At 37.5% G+C, this 20586-nt stretch overlaps 1 protein-coding gene across 2 annotated transcripts in view; it reads right to left on the reverse strand.

Moving 5' to 3' along the window:
• GOLM2 (golgi membrane protein 2) overlaps positions 1-20586 on the reverse strand; it is a 113231-nt gene that overhangs the window by 49513 nt on the left and 43132 nt on the right. For both annotated transcript variants that reach the window (XM_078079423.1, XM_078079424.1), the window contains exons 5-6: positions 18227-18371; positions 17627-17707 (exon numbers count right to left, since the gene is read on the reverse strand). In XM_078079423.1, the coding sequence (XP_077935549.1) occupies positions 17627-17707; positions 18227-18371 (226 nt within the window). The remainder of the gene's footprint in view (positions 1-17626; positions 17708-18226; positions 18372-20586) is intronic.

Below are 20586 nucleotides of genomic sequence, written 5' to 3' on the forward strand. Positions count from 1 at the left end.
AGATCAAGGAAAACAGGCCAACAACCCAGCATGTAATAGTAAAATTCGCAAATCTCAGAACCAAGGAAACCATCTTGAGGGCAGTTAGGGGAAAGAGATTCCTTACATACAGAGGGAGGAACATCAGAATAACGTCAGACCTATCCACAGAGACCTGGCAAGTCAGAAAGGGCTGGCAAGACATATTCAGGGTACTAAACGAGAAGAACATGCAGCCAAGAATACTTTATCCGGCAAGGCTTTCATTTAGAATGGATGGAGAGATGCAGAGCTTCCAAGACCGGCAGAAACTGAAAGAATATGTGACCACTAAGCAGCCCTGCAAGAGATATTAAAGGGGGTTCTATAAAAGGAGAACAACCCCAAGAGTGATATAGAACAGAAATTTACAGGGACAATCTATAAAAACAAGGTCTTCACAGTCAACATGATGACAATAAATTCATATCCTTCAATCATCACTCTCAATGTGAATGGCCAAAATGCTCCCATAAAAAAAAAAAAATGCTCCCATAAACGGTACAGGGTTGCAGACTGGATGAAAAGACAGGACCCATCCATATGCTGTCTAAAAGAGACTCATTTTGAACCTAAAGATACATCCAGACTGAAAGTGAAGGGATGGAGATCCATCTTCCATGCCAATGGACCTCAAAAGAAAGCTGGGGTAGCAATACTTATATCAGACAAATTAGATTTTAAACTAAAGACTGTAGTTAGAGACACAGAAGGACACTATATCATTCTTAAAGGGTCTATCCAACAAGAAGATCTAACAATTGTAAATATCTACACCCCCAACATGGGAGCAGCCATCTACATAAGCTAACTGTTAACCAAAATAAAGAGTCATACTGATAACAATACGTTAATTGTAGGAGACCTCAATACTCCACTCTCAGCAACAGACAGATCATCTAAGCAGAAAATCAACAAAGAAACAAGAGCTTTGAATGACACACTGGACCAGATGGACCTCATAGATATATACAGCACATTCCACCCTAAAACAACACAATGCTCATTCTTCTCAAGCGCACATGGAACTTTCTCCAGAACAGACCATGGGTCACAAATCAGGTCTCAACCGATACCAAAAGATTGAGATTATTCCCTGCATATTCTCAGACCATAATGCTTTAAAACTGGAACTCAATCACAAGAAAAAGTTTGGAAGAAATTCAAACACTTGGAAGCTAAAGACCACTCTGCTCAAGAATGTTTGAGTCAACCAGGAAATCAATGAAGAACTTAAACATTTCATGGAAACCAATGAGAACGAAAACACAGTCCAAAAACTATGGGATACTGCAAAGGTGGTCCTAAGGGGGAAATACATAGCCATCCCAAGCCTCACTCAAAAAAATAGAAAAATCCCGAATTCACCAACTAACTTTACACCTTAAAGAACTACAGAAAAAGCAACAAATGATGCCTAAGCCATGCATTAGAAGAAAAATAATTAAGATTAGAGCAGAGATCAATGAATTAGAAACCAGAAACCTAGTAGATCAGATCAACAAAACTAGAAGCTGGTTCTTTGAAAGAATTAATAAGATCGATAAACCACTGGCCAGACTTATCCAAAAGAAAAGAGAAAGGACCCAAATTAATAAAATTATGAATGAAAGGGGAGAGACCATGACTGACACCAAGGAAATAGAAACAATTATTAGAAATTATTATCAACAACTATATGCCAATAAATTGAGCAACCTGGATGAAATGGATGCCTTCCTGGAAACCTATAAACTCCCAAGACTGAAACAGGAAGAAATTGACAACCTGAATAGGCCAATAACCAGTAATGAAACTGAAGCAGTGATCAAAAACCTCCCAAAAAACAAGAGTCCAGGGTCTGATGGATTCCCTGGGGAATTCTACCAAACATTCAAAGAATTAATACCTATTCTCCTGAAGCTGTTTCAAAAATAGAAACAGAAGGAAAGCTTCCAGACTCATTCTATGAGGCCAGCATTACCTTAATCCCAAAACCAGGCAAAGACCCCATCAAAAAGGAGAATTTCAGACTGACATCCCTGATGAATATGGATTCCAAAATCCTCAACAAAATCCTAGCTAATAGGATCCAACAATACATTAAAAGGATCATCCACCATGACCAAGTGGGATTTATCCCCGGGATGCAAGTGTGGTTCAACATTCACAAATCAATCAATGTGACAGAACATATTAATAAGAGGAGAGAGAAGAACCATATGGTCGTCTCAATTGATGCAGAAAAAGCAATTGACAAACTACAGCATCCTTTCCTGATTAAAACTCTTCAGAGTATAAGGATAGAGGGAACATTCCTCAAGTTCATAAAATCCATCTATGAAAAACCCACAGCGAATATCATTCTCAATGGGGAAAAGCTGAGAACCTTTCCCTTAAGATCAGGAACACGACAAGGATGCCCACTCTCACCACTGTTGTTCAACACAGTACTAGAAGTACTAGCAACAGCAATCAGACAACAAAAAGAAATAAAAGGTATTCAAATTGGCAAAGAAGAAGTCAAACTCTCTCTTCGCAGACAATATGATACTTTATGTGGAAAATCCAAAAGACTCCACCCCCAAATTACTAGAACTCATACAGCAATTCAGTAATGTGGCAGGATACAAAATCAATGCACAGAAATCAGTTGCTTTCTTATACACTAACAATGCAACTGTAGAAAGAGAAATGAGAGAAACGATTCCATTTACAATAGCACCAAAAACCATAAGATACCTCGGAATAAACCTAACCAAAGAGGTAAAGGATCTATACTCTAGGAACTACAGAACACTCGTGAAAGAAATTGAAGAAGACACAAAAGATGGAAAAACATTCCATGCTCATGGATCGGAAGAATAAACATTGTTAAAATGTCTATGCTACCCAGAGCAATCTGTACCTTCAATGCCATCCCGATCAAAATTCCAATGACATCTGCTGGAAAAAACAATTCTAAAATTTGTATGGAATCAGAAAAGACCCTGAATCACCAAGGAAATGTTGAAGAAGAAAAAAAAAGCTGGGGCATCACGTTGCCTGATTTCAAGCTATATTACAAAGCAGTGATCACCAAGACAGCATGGTACTGGCACAAAAACAGACATATAGACCAATGGAACAGAATAGAGAGCCCAGATATGGACCCTCAACTCTATGGCCAAATAACCTTTGACAAAGCAGGAAAAAATATGCAATGGAAAAGACAGTCTCTTCAATAAATGGTGCTGGGAAAATTGGGACAGCTATATACAGAAGAATGAAACTCGACCATTCTCTAACAACAGACACAAAGATAAACTCAAAATGGATGAAAGACTTCAATGTGAGACAGGAATCCATCAAAATCCTAGAGGAGAACATAGGCAGTAACCTCTTTGACATCGGCCACAGCAACTTCTTTCAAGATTCATCTCCACAGGCTAGTGAAACAAAAGCAAAAATGAACTTTTGGGACTTCATCAAGATAAAAAGCTTCTGCACAGCAAAGGAAACAGTCGACAAAACAAAGGGGCAACCCACAGAATGGGAGAAGATATTTGCAAATGACACTACAGATAAAGGGCTGGTATCCAAGATCTATAAAGAACTTCTCAAACTCAACACCCAAAAAATAAATAATCAAGTCAAAAAATGGGCAGAAGACATGAACAGACACTTCTCTGAAGAAGACATACAAATGGCTAAAGACACATGAAAAAATGTTCATCATCATTAGCCATCAGGGAAATTCAAATCAAAACCACACTGAGATACCACCTTACACCAGTTAGAATGGCAAAAATTGACAAACTGAGGGCTTTAGAGAAGAAGGGGGTGGGGGGATGGGTTAGCCCGGTGAGGGGTATTAAGGAGGGCACGTAGTGCATGGAGCACTGGGTGTTATATGAAAACAGTGAATCGTGGATCACTACATCAAAGACTAATGAGGTATTGTATGGTGACTAACATAACATAATAAAATAAAATTGAAAAACAAAAAACTTTTAATGTATTTTTATAAATTTAGATATTTCCTCTAAAAGCTTTAATCATTAGAGAAAGAATCTTAATCAAAATAATAATAATAATAACTACTACATTGCTTCTTTATTTCTTTATTTTTATTTACTTATTTATTTTTAGAAAGGGAAAGGGGAGAGGAGCAGAGGGAAAGGGAGAGAGAATCTCAAGCAGGCTCCACGCTCAGTGCGGAGCCTGATGCAGGACTGGATCTCAACACCCCAAGCATGACCTGAACCAAAATCAAGAGTTGGACACCTAACCAACTGAGCCACCCAGGCGCCCCTATGTTACTTCTTTAAAACATAAGCTTTTCTGGGGCGGCTGGGTGGCTCAGTTGGTTGGGCATCTGCCTTCTGCTCAGGTCATGGTCCAAGGGTCCTGGGATCGAGCTCCACGTCGGGCTCTTCACTCAGCAGGGAGCCTGCTTCTCCCTCTCCTTCTGCCTGCCACTGCCTCTGCTTGTGCTCTCTCTCTCTCTATCAAATGGATAAATAAAATCTTTTAAAAAAAAGCATAGGGGCGCCTGGGTGGCTCAGTTGGTTAAGCGACTGCCTTCGGCTCAGGTCATGATCCTGGAGTCCCTGGATCGAGTCCCGCATCGGGCTCCCTGCTCGGCAGGGAGTCTGCTTCTCCCTCTGACCCTCCCCCCCTCTCATGTGCTCTCTCTCATTCTCTCTCTCTCAAATAAATAAATAAAATCTTTAAAAAAAAAAAAAAAAAGCATAATCTTTTATTTTTTCTCCTCTCAAATATCACTATAATTACTTCTCTTTAATTTTTAAAAAATTATTTATTTTTAAATAGGTAATTTATGAAATTACCTTATGAAATTTTGAAACCAAAATCCAAAAAGTTCTAAAGATTGTATGATGAAAACTAAGTCACCTTTTTATCTCTGTCCTCAGTCTTCTTTCCCAAGGGTAATCACTATTACCATCTAGAACAGCACTATTCAACAGAACTTTCTGCAATGATGAAAATGTTCTGTACTTGTGCTGTCCACTATAGTAGCCACTACCCACAGGCAACCATTAAGCACTTAAAGCACTAGTTTGACTGAGGAACTGATTTTTTAGTTCTATTTAAGTTTAATGAAATTAAATAAATACATGTGACCAGTGGCTACGGTATTAGACAGTGTAGATCTAGAAAATTCCTCCAAGAGAAGTGGTTTTCAACCTTAGTTACATAATACAATCACCTAAGGAACACTTACACATTCAGTGCCCAAGCTGCATCTCAGACCAAACATATCAAAATCTCTGGAGTGGGACCCAGGCATAATTTTATTTTAACTCCCTAGTGATTCCAATATACAGCCAAGGCCAAAAGCCTCTATTCCAAAAAATTAATTTTATAAATAAAGCAGCTCTATCTAATATGCATTTATAAACCAAAAGGAGTAACTTTTTCTAAGTTATTAATTAGAAAAGAACTTCCAATTGTTCAGGTACATAAAAATCTTTGTATCTATCAGGATTTTCCCCAAAGTAAATCATTAGAGGCAATTTTTACTATGAGGTTAACTGGATCTTAAAACTAGAAAAAAGTTTCCAAGTAAGAAATAAGATTTTTCTCTCTGTTGATATGCATGACATGGAGGAGGATTACATACTCCTAAAGAACTCTTAAAGATCAATAAGGAAAATACCAACAATCCAATAGAAAATTTGACAAAAATGATTACCAGGTAATTCATAGAAGGCAGCAACCAAAATGGCTAACATATGAAGGGATGCTTAATATCACTAGTACCACAGCATATTTAAATTGAAATAAGATAGTATTTCATAACTGTCAGATTGGCAAAAAATTAAAGTACAGCAAACCCAAACGTTAGTGAGGATGTAGATAAACAGAAACTGTCATATATTACCAGCAGAAGTGTAAATTGATATTACTGAAGATAAAGATATTCTATGATGCAAGAATTCTACTTTTAAGTTCATACTCTTATACACAGTTTTGCAACCATTGTGCTGAGCTATTGATCTCCTCAACTCTCAGTGACTGAGGAGGGCCTGGGACAGTTAGATCCCTAGTCATGTTTTCTAGCCAGTAGCAGGCTCACCTCTGTAACTCAATATACTACTTAAATATTAGTATCTAGAGACTAGATACTAGAGACTCTCATATGCATAAGAAGACATAAACAAGAACATCCACTGTGGTATTATTTGAAATAGCAAAAAACTAAAAGCAGTCTTAATGTTTATTATATGCAAATAATAAATCATGGTATATTTATACAATGAAATAAATATAACTGTTAAAAGCCACAGGTATGACACGGGTAAGTCGCAGAAGCATAAAACTGAGGGGGAAAAAACAAGTTATAGAATAATATACACAATAAGACACTATTTAAAGTTTAAGGCAGCAAACAAATCAATACTTTATAGTTTTATAGATGTTTACAAATGCAGTAAAAGCCTAAAAACATGTACGGAAATTGATACACACCAATCTCAGCATAGTAGTTACCTCTGGGGAAGAAGAGACAGGAATAGGATCTGGAGGGTACACAAGGAGGCTTCAACTTATCAGTAATGTTTTATTTCTTTAATAATAACATCAATAACAGAAATATCTGAAACAAATGTGGCAAAATGTAATGTTATTTTTGTGGCTTTCTTTTGCGGAGATGTAGGTACTTCGCTATTCATTATATTATTCTCTGTTTTATTTTATGTTTGGAATGTTTTTTTAATTTAAAAAGTTTAAAAACTAGTGATATAAATATGTAACTGTCTAACATAACAGGTGTCTAAAACAGCATAAAGATAAATATCCAGGTAAGTGTTTGGTAACAGGTTAAATTATAAGATTCCTACAAAATCTTGGTGACTAGCTCAAATCAACATTAAAAACAAACAAAACCCACTGAGGTTTGGCTCTATGGTTTGGGAAGCTCAGAAGCTGAAATGTCATGTTAATCATAGGCACATGCTATATACCTCTTGCCTGTTTCAGAGCTACCTTTTAAGACAGTTCAGCCCTGCTCCGTTATAGTTTCTAGTATAACCTTGGCTATCATAAATAAAACAACACATAAAAACCTATTTTAAAATGACAAGGATGTGTTCTTTTCTCTACTTCTGCTGTGTGGTCACTGCATCTACAGCCATTAGGGACTCCACATATATACCAGAACTTGCACAGGCATTAAGAATTTTGGCATAGACTACTTCAGAGAGAAAAAGACAACACTCAGTAAAAGGAATGACAAGAAGATAACAAATGTTTCTAATGATATGCAATAATCATAATAATAACAATTGTAACTAAGATTTGTATAGCAGTGGCTATGTGCCAGGCACTGTCCTACGTGCTTTACATTTAAATCTCACATTCATACTATGAGGTTGGAACTGTTGTTATCCTACTTCACAGATAAGGATAAGAGCAAATAAATGGCCGTCACACACCTATTAAAAGATGGGAGCCATGGGTTTGAGTCCTGGCAGTTTGTTTCCAGATACCACTGCGCCACCACTAAGGATATTCTGGTAATTCAAGCATACACATTTACTGGGACCCTGTTATGTGTAAGGCATCATACTAGGAGCTCAAGGTACAAAGACATGACATAGCTTTCCTTTTTGCATCTGACTGACTACACAGCTCAAAGTTTCTTTTCACCAGTTACTATATCAAAACAATCTTTATACTCAAGATACATACCTAAATAATTAAGGGTAACTGTTATACACAATGATTTTCAAAGCAAAGCACCAACAGTTTAATGAGGCTCAAAAATTAATCCAGGGGACTTCCGGTTTCTGGTTCTACATGTAAGGAGCTTAGGGGTTGCCACACTATCATAACTAGTAAAAAGCTAAACAGGATGAAAAATCAACAAGTCTTCTGGATAGGACAGAAGAGGACACAGGGCAGACCACTGTCCCTAAGAACAGAGAGACAGAAAGGTGAATACAGTAAGTCACAGCTTACGAAAGAGACTCGTGAGCAGAAATGGCCACTGGAACCAGTGCCAGGGCAGGAAAACCTGAACTGTAATTGATGTTCAGTGTGGACAACTCACTGAAGCCTCAGTGTGGATAACTGAGAGAGTAAAAAATTCCAGGAGGACCCAGTCATAGGGAGGCTCCCCACAATATTGTGAGATTTACCTCCAGGACCTCAACTATATTCCCACAGTAAGTAGTGGGGGAAAAAAATCCCCTCAGGCAGGAGGAAGGGAAAAGGAACCATTCTGAAATACACCAGAGCACTTTGTTCTTAACAAGGCCTGCCCGCGGGAGAAACTAGGTAAACAGAGCCTAATTTGCTAGGGTATTATCAGAGCCTAAGTGACCTTAATTAGAAAAATACCCAACTTCAGCCCACTCTAACCATCCTGCCCCACCTAAGGGAAAGGAAAAAAACTGAAAAAGATTGTGAAGTTCACAGACCAGAGGCATAGACTCGCTCTAAAAGAATAGAAATCATAGGACTAAAGAACACTTCACACTCTTCACTACCTCACACCTCACTACCACATTACTAAAGGCCTACTTACAGGAGTAACTATTACCTCATACATCATGTCTATCAACAGAAAATTCCAAGTCATACCAAAAGGCAAAAAAGCACAATTTGAAGAGACAGAACTAGCATCAAAGAAGGAATTATACCAGACCAGGAATTTAAAACAACTACGATTAATGTGCTAAAGACTAATGGACAAAGTACACAGCATACAAGAACAAATAGGCAATGTAAGTAGAGAGATGGAAATCCTAGAAAGAACCAAAAAGAAATGCTAGAGATAAGAAAACACTACAACGGCAAGGAAGAGTGCCTTTGATGGGCTCATTAGTAGACTGGACACAGCTGAGGAAAGAAGCTCTGGGCTAGAGGATCTATCAACAGAATCCTCAAAAACTGAAAAGCAAAGAGAATAATGGTGAAAAAATAACAGAATATCTAAGACAACTACAAAAAGTATAACATATGCATAATGGGAATACTAGAATGAGAATAAAGAAAAGAACAGAAGAAAGGCATGAAACAATAATGATTGAGAATTTCCCCAAATTAATGTCAGACACTAAATTGCAGGTCCAGGAAACTCAGAGAACACCAGGCATTAATAAGAGCCCCCAAAAGACAACATCAGAGCATATCATTTTCAAATTATGGAAAATCAAATATGAAGAAAAATTAAGCCAAAAGATGGCCTCTAATCAGCCACGACAGTGTAGACAGTGTCTACATATAAATATTTTTGGCATTAATGCTAAATTTACACAAAATGTATACATTTTTTGGTGTTCCTCCCAGTTCTAAGCTACAGTGCTGCAACCGTTATATGAATCAATATGGCAAATTCATACTATAAAAATCAGATATGAATTTGTTGGCATCTCATCAAAAGTAGCATTGTTCATCCCTATTCATTCCAATGAAATGGTTGTATGCTTTTTTTTTTTTAAAGATTTTATTTATTTATTTAACAGAGAGATAAACAGAAGAGCACAAGCAGAGGGAGTGGCAGAGGGAGAGGGAGAAGCAGGCTCTGCACTGAGCAGTGAACCCGATGCGGGAGTTGATCCCAGGACCCTGAGATCATGACCTGAGCCGAAGGCAGACGCTTAACCATCTGAGCCACCCAGGCGCCCCGGTTGTATGCTTTTTTTAATCAAGCAGAAGCAGCAAGATAAGATTTTTGCCCTACTAAAGTGGTTCATGTATGAAAGACATATGAAAACCGCTGTCTGGTAAGCACAATATACCTAAAAATGGTCAAGATAAGATCTTTAAGACCTTCTGCATTCCCATTTCATTTAACTCTAATTCTGGAATTCCTTGGTGGCCAGGTAATAAATTATGATAGTGGACAAATGAGAAAATAAATTGAGACACTACGCATTTAAAGTAGCAATGATAAAATTTTAACTTGAAAACTATGCACAAAAGAGGTTAAAAATTATAAATTTCAATGCAAATATATTTTTGTATATATATGACATCAAAAATAAATGCATGCAAGAAGGTAAACAACCCTTGCTCATTATCTCAACAGGGTGCTTCTATATACTAAAAACCTGCAGTTTATCCTTGGCAAAACTTTGGGTGAAAGTTAAAAAACAAACAAGAGCAATGTAAAAGAGATTAATCAAGCTCAAAGCTCAGTAAGTCTAGGACCAAAGTAAGTGCTGCAAAATTCATAATAATAATACATGGTCTGGGAGGAGCAAGATGGCGGAGGAGTAGGAGACCTAAATTTCATCTGGTCCCAGGAATTCAGTTAGATAGGTATCAAACCATTCTGAACACCTACAAATTCAACAGGAGATGAAAGAAAAGAATAGCAGCAACTCTCTGAACAGAAAAGCGACCACTTTCTGGAAGCAGGGACCCAACAAGTGGCAGATCCGGGGAGACACCCCTTCCTCCCTGGGGAGGAGCGGCACACCACAGGAATCTGCTGGGTTTGGAGACTCCAAACGGGATTGTGTGCCAGAGACAGAAATGCTCAGTCACAGGCCAGGTGAGCATGGAGTGCGGCTGGAGACTGGGGAGATGGGAGTGACTGACTGCCTTTTCTCTGGGGGCTCACTGAGGAGTGGGGCCCTGAGCTGTTGGCTCCTCTGGGACCAGAGACTGGAAGGCCGCCAATTTCATTCTCCGCCTCTAAGCTGTGGGGAAAGCTTTCGGGGAACAAGAGCTACTGAGAGCAAACCCAAGCAGATTACTTAGCCTGGCCTCTGGCAAGGGTGGTACAATTCCGCCTCCGGCAAAGACATTTGAGAATCACTGCAACAGGCAACCCCCCCCCGCCCCAAGAAGATCAGCAAGAACAGCCAGCCAAGACCAAGTTTATCGATCAATGACAACAGCAGAACTCCAACACTAGGGGAATATAGCACACAGAATTCATGGCTTTTTTTCTCAGGATTCTTTAGTCTTTCAAAGTTAATTTTTATCTTTTTTTTTTTTCTTTTTCCCTTTTCAACCAAAATCTTATCAATCCCTTCTTTAAAAATCTTTTCTAATTTTCATTTTTAGAGCCATATTCTATCCTTTCATTGCAGTTAACCTTATTTTTGGTACATATATAAGTTGTTCTCTCTTTAAACTTTTGGGATACAGTTTCTTCTAACAGACTAAAATATATCCTAAATCTCTAGTGTATGGCTTTGTTCTAGTCTCCTGCCTGATCACATTCTCTCCCTTTTTTGTTTTTGTTTTTGTTTTTTTAATTTCTCTTCTTTCTTTTTTCAACCAACTTCTTTATCAATTCCTTTTATAAAATCTTTTATACTTTTCATCTTTACAATCATTTTCCATCCCTTCATTGTATTTACCCTTATTTTTGTACATATGTAAGTTTTTCTTTCTTTAAAATTTTGGGAGGCAGTTGCTTCTAACAGACCGAAATATGCCCAAAATCTAGTGTGTGGCTCTGATCTATTCATCAGCCTGATCATATTCTTTTTTTTTTCTTTCTTTCTTTCCCTTTCTTTTCCCCCTGGTTTCGGGTCTCTTCTGATTTGCTTAGTGTATATTTTTCTGGGGTCGTTGTTACCCTGTTAGCATTTTGTTCTCTCATTCATCTATTCTTCTCTAGACAAAATGACAAAACGGAAAAACTCACCTCAGAAAAAAGAACAAGAGGCAGAATCGACTGCCAGGGACCTAATCAATACGGACATTAGTAAGATGCTGGAACTAGAATTCAGAATGACGATTATAAAGATACTAGTTGGGCTTGAAAAAAAGCATGGAAGATACTAGAGAATACCTTTATGCAGAAATAAAAGAACTAAAATCTAACCAAGTCAAAATCAAAAAGGCTATTAATGAGGTGCAATCAAAACTGGAGGGTCTAACTGCTAGGATAAGTGAGGCAGAAGACAGAATTAGTGATATAGAAGACCAAATGATAGAGAATAAAGAAGCTGAGAAAAAGAGAGATAAACAACTACTGGATCACAAGGGCAGAATTCGAGAGATAAGTGGTACCATAAGACGAAACAATATTAGAATAATTGGGATCCCAGAAGAAGAAAGAGAGAGAGGGGCAGAAGGTATATTGGAACAAATTATAGCAGAGAACTTCCCTAATTTGGGAAAGGAAACAGGCATCAAAATCCAGGAGGCACAGAAAAGCCCCTAAAAATCAATAAAAATAAAGTCAACACCCCAACATCTAACAGTAAAACTCGTAAGTCTCAGAGACAAAGAGAAAATCCTGAAAGCAGCTCGGCACAAGAGGTATGTTACCTACAATGGTAGAAACATTAGATTGGCAGCAGACCTATCCACAGAGACCTGGCAGTCCAGAAAGGACTGGCATGTTATATTCAGAGCACTAAACAAGAAAAATATGCAGCCAAGAATACTATATCCAGCTAGGCTGTCACTGAAAATAGAAGGAGAGATAAAAAGCTTCCAGGACAAACAAAAACTAAAGGAATTTGCAAACACAAAACCAGCCCTACAAGAAATATTCAAAGGGGTCCTCTAAGCAAAGAGAGAGCCTAAAAGTAACATAGACCAGAAAGGAACACAGACAATATACAGTAACAGTCACCTTACAGGCAATATAAAGGCACTAAATTCCTATCTTTCAATGGTTACCCTGAATGTAAATGGGCTAAATGCCCCAATCAAAAGACACAGGGTATCAGACTGGATAAAAAAACAAGACCCACTGATATGCTGCCTGCAAGAGACTCATTTTAGACCCAAAGACACCTCCAGATTGAAAGTGAGGGGGTAGAAAATCATTTACCATGCTAATGGACACCAAAAGAAAGCTGGGGTGGCAATCCTTATATCAGACAAATTAGATTTTAAACCAAAGACTATAATAAGAGATGAAGAAGGACATATGCCGTACTTCAAGGGTCTATCCAACAAGAAGATCTAACAATTGTAAACATCGATGTCCCTAACATGGGAGCAGCCAATTATATAAGCCAATTAATAACAAAAGCAAAGAAACACATTGACAACAATACAATAATAGCAGGGGACTTTAACATCCCCTCACGGAAATGGACAGATCATCTAAGCAAAAGATCAACAAGGAAATAAAGACTTTAAATGACACACTGGACCAGATGGACTTCACAGATATATTCAGAACATTCCATCCCAAAGCAACAGAATACACATTCTTCTCTAGTGCCCATGGAACATTCTCCAGAAGAGATCATATCCTAGGTCACAAATCAGGTCTCAACCGGAACCAAAAGATTGGGATCATTCTCTGCATATTTTCGGACCACAGTGCTTTGAAACTAGAACTCAATGACAAGAGGAAAGTCAGAAAGAACTCAAATACATGGAGGCTAAAGAGCATCCTACTAAAGAATGAATGGGTCAACCAGGAAATTAAAGAAGAATTTTAAAAAATTCATGGAAACAAATGAAAATCAAAACACAACTGTTCAAAATCTTTGCGATGCAGCAAAGGCAGTCCTAAGAGGAAAGTATAAAGCAATACAAGCCTTTCTCGAGAAACAAGAAGAGTCTCAACTACACAACCTAACCCTACACCTAAAGGAGCTGGAGAAAGAACAGCAAATAAAGCCTAAACCCAGTAGGAGAAGAGAAATAATAAAGATCAGAGCAGAAATCAATGAAATAGAAACCAAAAGAACAGTAGAACAGATCAACGAAACTAGGAGCTGGTTCTTTGAAAGAATTCATAAGACTGATAAACCCCTGGCCAGACTTATCAGAAAGAAAAGAGAAACGACCCAAATAAATAAAATCATGAATTAAAGAGGAGAGATCACAACCAACACCAAAGAAATACAAACAATTATAAGAACATATTATGAGCAACTCTATGCCAGCAAATTAGATAATCTGGAAGAAATGGATGTATTCCTAGAGATGTATAAACTACCAAAACTGAACCAGGAAGAAACAGAAAACCTGAACAGATCCATAACCACCAAGGAAACTGAAGTAGTAATCAAAAATCTCCCAACAAACAAAAGCCCAGGGCCAGATGGCTTCCCAGGGGAATTCTACCAAACATTTAAAGAATTAATACCTATTCTTCTGAAACTGTTCCAAAAAATAGAAATGGAAGGAAAATTTCCAAACTCATTTTATGAGGCCACCATTACCTTGATCCTAAAACCAGACAAAGACCCCATCAAAAAGGAGAACTATAGACCAATATCCCTGATGAACATGGATGCAAAAATTCTCACCAAAATACTAGCCAATAGGATCCAACAGTCCATTAAAAGGATTATTCACCACGACCAAGTGGGATTTATTCCTGGGCTGCAAGGTTGGTTCAACATCCGCAAATCAATCAATGCGATGCAATACATTAATAAAAAAAAGAACGAGAACCATATGATCCTCTCAATAGATGCAGAAAAAGCATTTGACAAAGTACAGCATCCTTTCTTGATTAAAACTCTTCAGAGTGTAGGGATAGAGGGTACATACCTCAATATCATAAAAGCCATCTATGAAAAACCCACAGCGAATATCATTCTCAATGGGGAAAAACTGAGAACTTTTCCCCTAAGGTCAGGAACATGGCAGGGATGTCCATTATCAACACTGCTATTCAACATAGTACTAGAAGTCCTAGCCTCAGCAATCAGACAACAAAAAGAAATAAAAGGCATCCAAATCGGCAAAGAAGTCAAACTCTCACTCTTTGCAGATGACATGATACTTTACATGGAAAACCCAAAAGACTCCACCCCAAAACTGCTAAAACTCATACAGGAATTCAGTAAAGTGGCAGGATATAAAATTAATGCACAGATATCAGTGGCATTTCTATACACCAACAACAAGACAGAAGAAAGAGAAATTAAGGAGTCGATCCCATTTACAATTGCACCCAAAACCATAAGATACCTAGGAATAAATCTAACCAAAGAGGCAAAGGATCTGTACTCAGAAAACTATAGAATACTCATGAAAGAAATTGAGGAAGACACAAAGAAATGGAAAATCGTTCCATGTTCACAGATTGGAAGAACAAATATTGTGAAAATGTCTATGCTACCTAGAGCAATCTATACATTTAATGCAATCCCTATCAAAATACCATCCACTTTTTTCAAAGAAATGGAACAAATAATCCTAAAATTTGTATGGAGCCAGAAAAGACCCCAAATAGCCAGGGGAATGTTGAAAAAGAAAGGCAAAGCTGGTGGCATCACAATTCTGGACTTCAGCTCTATTACAAAGCTGTAATCATCAAGACAGTATGGTACTGGCACAAAAACAGACACATAGATCAGTGGAACAGAATAGAGAGCCCAGAAATGGACCCTCAACTCTATGTCAACTAATCTTTGACAAAGCAGGAAAGAATGTCCAATGGAAAAAAGACAGTCTCTTCAACAAATGGTGTTGGGAAAATAGGATAGCCACATGCAGAAGAATGAAACTGGACCATTTCCTTACACCACACACAAAAAATAGACTCAAAATGGATGAAAGACCTAAATGTGAGACAGGAATCCATCAAAATCCTAGAGGAGGGGCGCCTGGGTGGCTCAGTCGTTGAGCATCTGCCTTCAGCTCAGGTCATGATCCCAGGGTTCTGGGATTGAGTCCCACATCCGGCTCCCTGCTCCGCGGGAAGCCTGCTTCTCCGTCTCCCACTTCCCCTGTTTGTGTTCCCCCTCTTGCTGTGTCTCTGTCAAATAAATAAATAAAATCTTAAAAAAAAAAAAATCCTAGAGGAGAACACAGGCAGCAACCTCTTCGACCTCAGCCACAGCAACTTCTTGCTAGAAACATCGCAAAGGCAAGGGAAGCAAGGGCAAAAATGAACTATTGGGACTTCATCAAGATAAAAAGCTTTTGCACAGCAAAGGAAACAGTCAACAAAACCAAAAGACAACCGACAGAATGGGACAAGATATTTGCAAATGACATATCAGATAAAGGGCTAGTATCCAAAATCTATAAAGAATTTATCAAACTCAACACCCAAAGAACAAATAATCCAATCAAGAAATGGGCAGAAGACATGAAGAAATATTTTCCCAAAGAAGACATCCAAACGGCCAACAGACACATGAAAAAGTGCTCAAAATCGCTCGGCATCAGAGAAATCCAAATCAAAACCTCAATGAGGTATCACCTCACACCAGTCAGAATGGCTAAAATTAACAAGTCAGGAAACGACAGATATTGGTGAGGATGCGGAGAAAGGGGAACCTTCCTACACTGTTGGTGGGAATGCAAGCTGGTGCAGCCACTCTGAAAAACAGTATGGAAGTTCCTCAAAATTTGAAAATAGAGCTGCCCTACGACCCAGCAATTGCACTACTGGGTATTTACCCCAAAGATATAAATGTAGTGATCCAAAGGGGTATGTGCACCCCAATGTTTATAGCAGCAATGTCCACAATAGCCAAACTATGGAAAGAGCCAAGATGTCCATCAACAGATGAATGGATAAAGAAGATGTGGTGTATACACACACACACACACACACACACACACACACACACACACACACACACGGAATATTATGCAGCCATCAAAAAGAACGAAATCTTGCCATTTGCAAGGCCTGCTTCTCCTTCTCCCACTCCCCCTGCTTGTATTCCCTCTCTCACTGTCTCTCTCTGTGTCAAATAAATAAATAAAATCTTTAAAAAAAAAAAAAAGAATCACTGGATAACGTCATTACTTCACAAACAAATCATGCTCATTCTAACTCTGCATTTTTAAATTCCTGTTATTGCTCTTGTCCTTACCTTTATTTTAGGGGCATATACTGTGGTGAATTGGAAACCCCAAAGAACAGACATAAAAGAATGTGAGAAGATAACAAAACTATACAAATGAAAGGATTAATATTCATTCATTTGGACCTCAGACACTCAGCAATTTCAGCCACATACAATGACCTACAACCACAGAAGTGATCCCTAAGATTGAAAAGGAATAAAAATAGCCAAGAAAAATCAAAGACATGCTGTTACTTCCAGTTTTTCACCACAATAAATTGGAGTCAGCAGGGAGGAGTATCTATGACAACTAAGAAACATAGAAATAGCAAGAAAAACAAAGAGACAAGGGAAAAACAAAAGAAACAAACAAAGAAAAAAAAAAAAAACACTGAACAGGACTAGAATACCAGTAGTGACTTAAAGTGGAAATGTATAAGAAGCAGACACATTAATGAAGAAAGAAACAGACACTGAACAGCAATGGCCATAAAAGAAGAAAAAGAAAAATAGGGTATAAACTATTGAAAGTGTGGGGTAATTAACTGAAAGACAAGCCAAGTCCTATATAAGGGTATTACCATGCCATATTAAAGCACACCAACAACACAGCAATCTGGGAGCATATTTTGTCTCACAGATATGAGCCATATGTACTTTTACTAAACACAAATGACTCTAACATAGTGTAACTGTCATGAGCAGTAACTCTGAGTCAAGAAAATGTTCTAATATGGTTGATTTTTATCAACACAAAAACAAGTGCTTTAACAAAATTTTCCAAAACAGTTGTATCCTAAACAAGTCCTGGCAATTAATGGGTAGTTAATTAACAGAAAATATAAATCTTCCAGAGATCTATGACTTTTCTCAAATGACTATGACCTCTACTCAAAGAGAGTAGGGTAAATACTCTGATAACTTTTACTTACCAGTAGGAAGATCTTCAACTTTTGCAAGGTCATTCTCTTCTATTCCAGGCATTCCTGCATCACCGCCTCGTTTGATTTGTTCTGTCCAAGTAACAAAAGATATAATTCTTTTTTTTAAAAGATTTATTTCTTTTAGAGAGAGACAGACAGACAGACAGATCAGGGGAAGGGGCACAGAAGAGGGAGAGAATCTCAAGCCGACTTCATGCTGAGGGCAGAGCCCAATACAGAGCTTGATCTCATGTCCTTGAGCCAAAATCCAGAGTTGGCCGCTTAACTGACTGAGCCACCCAAGCATCCCAATAATTCTTTTTTTTCCCTTATATAAATTGAAAGTGTTTTGAAGGAATGTAATAATCAGTTTCTAAAGCAATAGGCTACATTGACTGCATATCTTTATATCTTGCTTTGGACATAGTTGTAACTCTAAAACAATTTACTCTTTTTTTCTTCTCTATCAAGAGATCCAAATTTGAAACAACACTGACACCTAATCATAACTGAACTAAAATCAAGCAATATTCTTTATGACTGAAAATGTTCACTTCAAAGTGAGTAGAAAAGTCAATATCCTATTAACACAAAACAAAATAGTAATACCTTTCCCATGTGGAATATGATTGCTTGAGGGTTCTTCATTCTTATCTGCAGCATTCTCAGCTACTCTGGGAATGTTTTTAGGTACTGCATGATTGTTTATACCCAATTCATTTCCATCTTTTGATTCAAACTTGTGTGACTTTTGCTGTTAAATAAAGATTTGGTAATAGTAAATATTTTTTAGTTCAAAAGATTAAATAATTGACACAACTACTAATTAAATGTTCTGAAACAGTTCATTTTTTGAAACATATACCATGGGTCCAAATTCCAAACACTTGGAGATGTGGGATATAAATTATTTTCTGTTCAGTTTTTAAAACCTAATATGAAATAAAAGAATAACACTTCTTAAAGTCTCTGATTATAGTAAATGGTCTAAAATGTTAGGCAGAGGTAATTCTCTTTGGCTATGCTGAAGGAGTGATGCTGCAAGAAGATAGTCTTGCTTGGAGGTTGCTATGGAGGCCTACAGTTGGGCATTATCCTAGGTGCTATGGGCAGGGTGGGTTCTCTATAGGCCTATGTTGTAATCGAGCAGGATGGTGGACTACAGGAGGCTGGCACATGGGTGCCCCCTCAAGTGTGATAGATGGCTAGTGACATTGCCAAGCTTTTCCAGAAGCAGAAACATAAGGGTGGAAAATAGGCAAACTTCTTCCTAGGTGCACTGGCCATCCAAGCATAGGAAGTAACAGCAGAACAACACACAGGTCAGTATTCTTTCCAACATGTTTCTAACCCAATCATCTCCTTGGAAACTTGAATCTTCAGATAACTGGTTAGGCCTGATTCAATTCTATCGGTGGGCCAGTTTTGCTTTTATATTGGTTGAGTGGCCTCAGTGGAAAATTGAGAGTGGCAAGGAGTTAAATACACATACTTGTGTTGCCACATAGGTCCTTCTACTTAAAATTTAATGCATATATAAATGCTCTGTCAACTCTAAAGCACTATGCAATGTAATCATTAGTAATGTTATAAAAAACAATAGTACTAAAAAATCTAAAGGAAATCTAGAAAAACCGAGTCAAATTGTAAGAATTTGTCACAATAAAGAAGAAAAGGTGTTTTGACAATCAGGTATAGGTATTCCAGTATGCCTGGCAGATAAAATTAACAATAAAAATTTGCACTGTGCTTCATAGTTTACAAACTGCTTTCAAATCTATCCTCTAGTAAAGTGAACAGTTTTGGGAATAATGAAGTCAAACTGAGGCTTAAAGAAGTTTAGTAGCTCATCCAAGGTTACCAAGATAGAGAATTGTGGAGAAAGGATTCAAACCACAGTCTTCCTCACTCCCACATTTCCTGGGAGCCAATTCTGAGCTTAATATTCAATGAGTGAAATGATAACACTGAAATTTTTGAACATGTCAATAGGAGGGCCGAGGGTAAGAAAATCTATGAGGTACAATCTGAACAGGCAGCCTGCATCTCTGTGCATTTCACTATAATGCTATATCATAAGGCTATTTCTATAGTACTCTTTGTAGATGTGGATAAAACAAATAATATTAAGCAAAACTTAAAGTCAACAAATTACTGTTCAAAAATACTTTTCCATTTAAAATAGTTAATAAAGACGTTGTCCCTTTGATGCATTATTAAAGATAGTACCTTTATGTGAATGGACAATAGCAAATATTCTTAATAAAATTAGATGGCTTTCTAAATGCAATGTTAGTGATGTGGTAAGGGGGCCACCTGAACATTTTTTAAATAAAACTTTTTATTCTGAAATAATTTTAGACTTACAGAAAAGTCATTACCCCTCACCCAATTTCCCTTAATGTTAACATGTTACATTAGCATGGTCCATTTGCAAAACTATGAAACCAACATTAGTACATCATTAACTGAATGCCAGACTTTATTTAGATTTCACTACTTTTTCCATTATGCCCTTTTTCTGTTCCAGGATCCAATCCAGGATACTATATTTCATTTAAGCTCTCATAGTCTCCTTAGTCTTCTCTGATCTACAACAATTTCTCCTCCTTTGTAGCATGAAAGCAGTAAACAAATGAGTATGGCTGTGTTCCAATAAAACGGTATTTACAGACACTATGAGTTTCTTATAATTTTCCAATGTCATGAAATACTCTCTGGTTTTTTTCAACCATTTTTAAATGTAATAACTGTATTTTGCTTATGGGTAGTATGGAAACAGGCAGCAGGTGGGATTTAGTTTGCTGACCACTTCATCAGAGTAAGTTCTAAGATAGGCATGTGCTTGGTTAAAAAAAATAAAATCCCTGACTACAACTTACACTTGTTTCCTATAGCTTCCATTAGATTTGTTCCAATGAAAAAAAACAACTGAAATTTCACAGAATCAACTTATTAAGGTAGTAGAC

The sequence above is a fragment of the Halichoerus grypus genome, chromosome 8 (assembly GCF_964656455.1).
Source record: "Halichoerus grypus chromosome 8, mHalGry1.hap1.1, whole genome shotgun sequence".
Classification (NCBI taxonomy): Eukaryota; Metazoa; Chordata; class Mammalia; order Carnivora; family Phocidae; genus Halichoerus; species Halichoerus grypus.